This window comes from Rhineura floridana, chromosome 2 (genome assembly GCF_030035675.1).
Source record: "Rhineura floridana isolate rRhiFlo1 chromosome 2, rRhiFlo1.hap2, whole genome shotgun sequence".
NCBI lineage: Eukaryota > Metazoa > Chordata > Lepidosauria > Squamata > Rhineuridae > Rhineura > Rhineura floridana.
Genome location: NC_084481.1, coordinates 22143437 through 22149436, shown reverse-complemented (window position 1 = coordinate 22149436; position 6000 = coordinate 22143437). Strand labels below are relative to the sequence as shown.

General features: G+C 50.4%; 1 protein-coding gene across 11 annotated transcripts in view; it reads left to right on the top strand.

The window, feature by feature from the left end:
• The first annotated feature begins 642 nt into the window (after positions 1 to 642).
• Positions 643 to 6000, top strand: part of PLCL1 (phospholipase C like 1 (inactive)) — a 326003-nt gene continuing 320645 nt past the window's right edge. For 2 of the 11 annotated variants that reach the window (XM_061608113.1, XM_061608105.1), the window contains exon 1: positions 654 to 746. Coding sequence is in view for 2 of the 11 variants with exons in the window: in XM_061608090.1 (XP_061464074.1) it covers positions 5076 to 5339 (264 nt within the window). In the remaining 9 variants the exon portion in view is untranslated. Of the gene's footprint in view, positions 747 to 4570; positions 5340 to 6000 lie in introns of those variants that run through there. The other 9 variants (XM_061608090.1, XM_061608089.1, XM_061608109.1 and 6 more) reach the window with 7 other exon arrangements.

Below are 6000 nucleotides of genomic sequence, written 5' to 3'. Positions count from 1 at the left end.
AGGATTCTGATCCTCCCTGCAGCTTCACTGGAATCCTCTCTGGAACTTGCCAGCTCCACTGTTTGAAAACCACTAAACGAACCCATCCCACCTTTTCTGGACTTTTGTATTTTACTCTGATCATTTTAGCCTAAACTAGGTTTGTGTAAACAAATATCCATCAGTAAATTGGCTTACTATAGGATATTACTACAATCCCATGATACCTCCAGAAAAATCCTGCAATTTTTTTTTCTTTGCTCACATCTGCCGTTAAGTGTAGAGTCTGAGTGTCTTGTTCTTAATTATAGGTGCTAAACTGAAAGAAACTTCAAACATTATATGAATGGCCAGGATAAAATAGTTTGCTAACACAGGGGCATCACTAGGGCGGTGCGGCGGGTGCAGGCCGCACCGGGTGACACCACGAGATGGGGTGACATCCAGAGCCGCCCCCAGCCCCGCCGCTGGGAAGAAGCACTCTGCTCATGCTCGAGGGCCCTCTCGCCCACATTTCAGAGCTGAGCGTGGGTTCGGGGACCCAGAGAGAGAATCCAAGCTGATTGGAGAACACACCAGAGGTGGAGGAGGAGAAGGAGTGGCTGGCTGGCTGGCTGGTTCTAGGCGCCTAGTCGCAGCTCCGCCCACTCGGCGGCTGGAGAGGCCCGTGGGCGGCAACTGTCTGGCTGGCCGGGAGAAAGGGAGGAGCTCGGAGAGCTGCTAGAGGTGCCGAGGGACGGCAGGACGCACCTGGAGACCCGCGGGACGTAAGTGACGTCGGGGCAGAGAGGGAAGGAACCCAGGGCGGACCACTCTCATCTGTTTCACATGCTCAGGGGGGAATTTGGAGCCATGGGTCCGGCTCAGCTGGAAGGTGCCTGGCTGCAGAGGCGGCCAAGATCAGGTCCTGGCAAGGCTGGGAGAAGCTCCCCCTTTTCTGTTCCCCCCAAAAGATGAGGGAGGGTTATTGATGTGCCACGGGACTCAACTCTGTCCCCCCCGGCTTTCTCTGCCCTCCCACGCCGCATCGCCCTCCTTGTTCAGGGCGGGATGCTGTTGCAAGCGCCCATGGAATGGGGGGGTGAGTGAACGAGTGAGCAGGGAAAATGTCTAAATAAGGAAATGTTGGGGCCCAATCCTGCCTGGATCTAGACACCCCGCCCCTCTAGGCCCTGGAAACGTTGAGGTCGTCTGCGTTGCTGGCTTGCTTAGGGGAGAGTGAAATGCACTCTGTACATGCGCCCGAGGCTCCTTTTCTTTTCTCCTTCAGGTACTCCAGGCCTTGCTGGACCCAGGTGAATCTGTGCAGAACTTTTAATTTTGCGTGTGTCTGTATTGCAACTTTGACTCGGGCATGTGTAATCATCTATTTCATGTTCTTTGAGGGTTTATGTAAGAACTCATCCGGGGCCACCAGGAAAGCTGTGGCCCTCCAGATGTTGCTGGACTACAATCCCATATAATTCCTAACTGTTGGCCATGCTGGCTGAGGCTGATGGGAGTTGGAGTCCCAACAACTTCTGGAGGGCCAGACATTCTCCCTCCTTGCTTTAAATTTATTTATTTATTACATTTATATACCACCTTTCCTCCAAAGAGCTCAAAGGGGCATACATGGTTCTCCCTTCCCGATTTTATCCTCACAACAACCCTGTGAGGTAGGTTAGGGTTCGAGACAGTGATTGGCCCAAGGTCACCCACTGAGCTTTGTGGCTGGGCGCAGACTCCCAAGTCATAGTCCAACACTCTAACCATTACACCAGACGTATTTATTTAATGTTGAATGGAATAAGAAGGGTATATTGGAAGGGTGAATAGGGGACTATTTTGATCAAACACTCCTGAAATTGCATTTGTAACTTGTGTGTCTGTATATGCGTGTGCAACACCGTCCCTTGAAAGTAAAGGGAGATCTGATCCCATTGCCAACCTGGTGCCCTCCAGCTCTTTTGGACTACAACTCCCACCAGCCTCAGCTGTAGTTGTGGTTCAAAAGAGTTGGAGGTTCTTCACCAGGTTGGCAAAGCCTGCATTAGAGCAGGAGTGGAAAGTTGGAGGGCCACCTGAGAGATACCAACGGCCCTCTCCCCAAAGCTGCCAATTTAAGGTCAAACAAAGGGTACAGATTGGGTGGGGGTTTGGGGCTATTTTGGCAAGCGGGAATTTTTTTTGGGGGGGCAGGGTTTGCTTCCTTGGTTCTTGCTTTCAAAGCGGCCCTTTGGGAGATCCGCTGAGTGCTGACCAACTCTTTAGAATGGAGTGCTTTCTTGTGAGCTCCTGACTAATGCAGCACGGGGATGTCAGTACTCAAGATGTCAAAAGGCTCCATCTGTCTAGTTTAAGAATATAGGGAGGCAAAGGGATTAGCAAAGCCGGCCAGTTATGCATCCACGCTTTCCACCATATGCACTCTCTTATCAACAGCATGAGTGATCCTCTTATATTCCTGTGTCACAAAGAAAGTGTGGAATCTTCATCCCACTGACTCTCAGTGTGCAAATATTAGTGTGTGCATTTATACATGAAATATCTCCATCAATCAACCATTTCAGTATAGTTTTTTGGATGAATACCAGTTTATCCAAATTTCATGTGCCTGTCTTCTCGAGACTTCTCTGGCCAGTCTGCTGTGGGCCTTGGGCTGAAAAAAGGTTTCCCACCCCTGCTTTAGAGTAAAGATGATGATGATGATGATAGACCACTTACTGTCTAAGATCTCAAAGTGGTTTACAATAGAATACACCTTCATGACACTCCCAGCCACACCCACACCCTTTTTGCTGCTGGGTTGAGAATGAGATCCTTGTTAATACCTTCTCCCACAACAACATACGTCCCTAGGTGCCAGTAAGCATGAAAGGGGGGAGTGTTGGCTACTGAGAAGAGTCTTCTCAGTGGCTGACTCATCTCATTTCACTCTGCTTGGCTCCAATCAGCAGGAAAGGACAAGGAAGCATGTTAGGAGACTCTTCTCAGTAATTTACACTCCTTTCAGGCTGATTGGCTTGTAGGGTGCTGGAGACATAGGGACCCTGCGGCGACCCTGCTTCCAAAAATCAATGGGTCTAACCCCCCCCCCCGACCAATGGATAACTACATCCCTTGGTTTAGGGGTACAGAACTAGCAAGCACCTGTGAGCTTTGGCACTTTTTTTTTTTAGAAATTTGCCATTGCTGTTAGACTTGGTGCAATATGATCCCCAGTGCTTAATTTCTCAAAGAAAGATAGGTTTCAGTTCAATTCTGTGTGGAAATGACATTGCCTCTTCTGTCCCTGTAATCTTTGATTTGGAGATCCTCTGAAGCCAAAACAAAACTGTGCATACTTGGGAAGGGGACCTATTGAATCAGGATTTCTGCACCCCCTGCCCTGCTTCACTTGTGGCTGCTCATTAGAATGGGGGGGAGGATAGCTCAGCCCCAGAGACCAAATGTGGCCCTCCAAGCCTCTCTAACTGGCCCTCAGAATTATCCCCAGGCCAGCAGAACAGTGAATGCTTTTCAGTGGTAGGCTGAGCATGTGCTTTGCATGCAGAAGGTCCTGGGTTCAATCTTTTGCATGTCCTTGTGAAAGGGAAAAATGTTCTAGGTTGTTTGTGTGACGATCCCACAGCTGGCTCTGTGTGTGTGTGTGTGCTATTACATTCAGTGATATACAGGAATTACGATTTACGAGTAACATTAGTACAAAAAACATTACTAAGGATTCTGTATGGTCTGGTACTGGAGGAGGTCCATGGGGGTGACACCATGAGTTCCGCACCGGGTGACACCAACCCTAGTGATGCCACTGAGCTAACAGTACTTTATACCAAATTGCATCTGACTGTGATGTGAATAAGAAATAAAATGGTCATTTGTGGCCATACTCTTCCTCCCTCATTAGTTAGATTCCATTTTGGCAGTAAGCAGTCTAATTGAAAATGTATGCTGTCTTGGAGGGATTTGTGTTCTTTCAGGTGGAATATATTAAAGTGTGGTGTGTGGCTATGGGGGAGAGGGCCTTTTCAGTGGTGGCACTCCAGATGACGAATACCCTTCTCAGAGAGACTTTTCTGGGACCTACTTTGGTGTGATTTTTACTTCCCTGTCTCAGTTTTTGCTGTTACTCTCTGTGATTTTCATGCTGGATTATATGGTTATTGAATTTTGAATTATTTTCTCTGATACCTCTGTGGCAAATAATAAACAAGCAAATGATGATAAATAATGAATCAGGTTACTTTTGGGTAAAGAGACATAAAGTGAGGCTGCACTTTCAGGGATGCTGTAGTAGGAGATATCCTGCTTGGGAAGGGGGTTGGAATAGATGATCTTTGAGGTCCAACTCATAGACCCTTTCTATTTACATGCTCTTCTGTTGTAAGCGAATGAGCAACCTTCGGGAATCTGTTCGCAATAAGAACGCATTCCGCTCGCTCTGGCTCGATGAGACTTGGCCACGCCCCGAGGGATGGTGATTGGGCCCGCCGATCCCTATCAGAATGCTTCTCTTTCGCTAAGTGGCCCAGGCCCCTGTCTATCAGCCTCGCCTGTCAAAACAAGTCTGGCTCTGTCACAACAGAGACGAGTAAGAGCAGCGGCACTTCCTGCTGGTTGGCGGGCTGCACAGTGCTCCCAGCCGCTTCCTTTGCGCGTTCTCCTTGCAAGCGACGCATCCTTGCTGAGGGAGATGCGCATATGGGTTCTCTCCGGTGAGAAGAGAGGGCGCCTTGCTGTGCTTGGTGCCTGCGCGAGTGAATGGGCGCGCGGGAGCGGGAGCGGGTCTCGCTTTGCAATTCTCCGCCGCTGGAAAACTCCCTCATTGTCCAAGTTTAGCGCTTTCCTGCCCCTCCCCTGCCGCTACCGCTTGCCCAGAGCCGTGCATATGGACATCGTGGGCTAACCGAAGCAGCCGGACTTTGTTAAACACACGGGCACAGTCGCAATGACTCCTTCCGTGAAACTTGCTGCCGCCGCTGCCGCTACTGCCGCTACTACTGCCGCCGCTGCAGCGCAATAAAAGAGAGCCTGGCGGCCGGGGCTTTCTCCTCCATTCCCTTCATCGAAGTGGCCGCAGCCAAGTTGAGAGTCGGCTTTCTAGGGCGAAAAGCGCGATGGCAGAAGCGGCTGGGAGCCGAGAACATCCGGCGCTGGCTGCTCCTAAGGGCGAGGAAGACTCGGAGATGTATCCGGAGCCTGGATCTTTTGAACTGCCAGCTGCCGCTCTTGGGAGGAGAAGGGAGCGCAGGAGCGGAGTCTCGTTAGTTGGGGCTGCAGCCGAGCGCCCTGGCAGCCTGGCTGCTCTGGCCACAGCTGATCCCGAAGCTAGTCTCCTTGAAGCTGCCCGGGCGACCCCTCGGAGGAGCAGCATTATTAAGGTAAGGCTGGCATTCCCGCTGGGGGATGCCTCCCGAGAGATGGATGGCCAAGCAATACCTTCACACGTGACGTTTGCCCAGCATCATGCAGCCATATGTAAGGGTAGGAACACCCTCCCGTGTTCTTGATTATATGGCTTACTGCTCTGACCCCGGCAAAGGTGGCGGCTGGTGGAGCGTTAACCGAAAGATGCGCGCTGGGCGCTTTCCTCGTTTTACAAACAACTTCTTGATCGGTCTGCACATTATGCTCAAACCCGTGTAATGTAGCTCCAATGAGTGCCATTCCCCCCAAACAAACAAACAAGCTTCGGGAGGAGGTGATAGGGACGTCCATAGGATGGGTGTTGAACCACCTTTGCAGTGGGGGTGTTCTCAAAGGGATAGGAGAAATTGTGAGTTTCTGACAGTGTATAGCGGTGAGTGTCGTTGGGAAGGAGTTTTCGGGAGGCTGGGGTACAGATCACTGTTTAGATACTTGCTGCTGCTGCTGCTTTTAAAAGTTTTGTTTTGAGATTCAGCTGTGAGTGGAAGATGCTGTTTTGGGGAAAGCGGAGCCGCAGCTCTTCCTGCCACTTCTAAACTGGAAGATGTACAACTTTTTTTTAGGTGTCAGAAACCCCTTTGTTTGTTGATGACCGGTGCCGAGATGACTGATCAC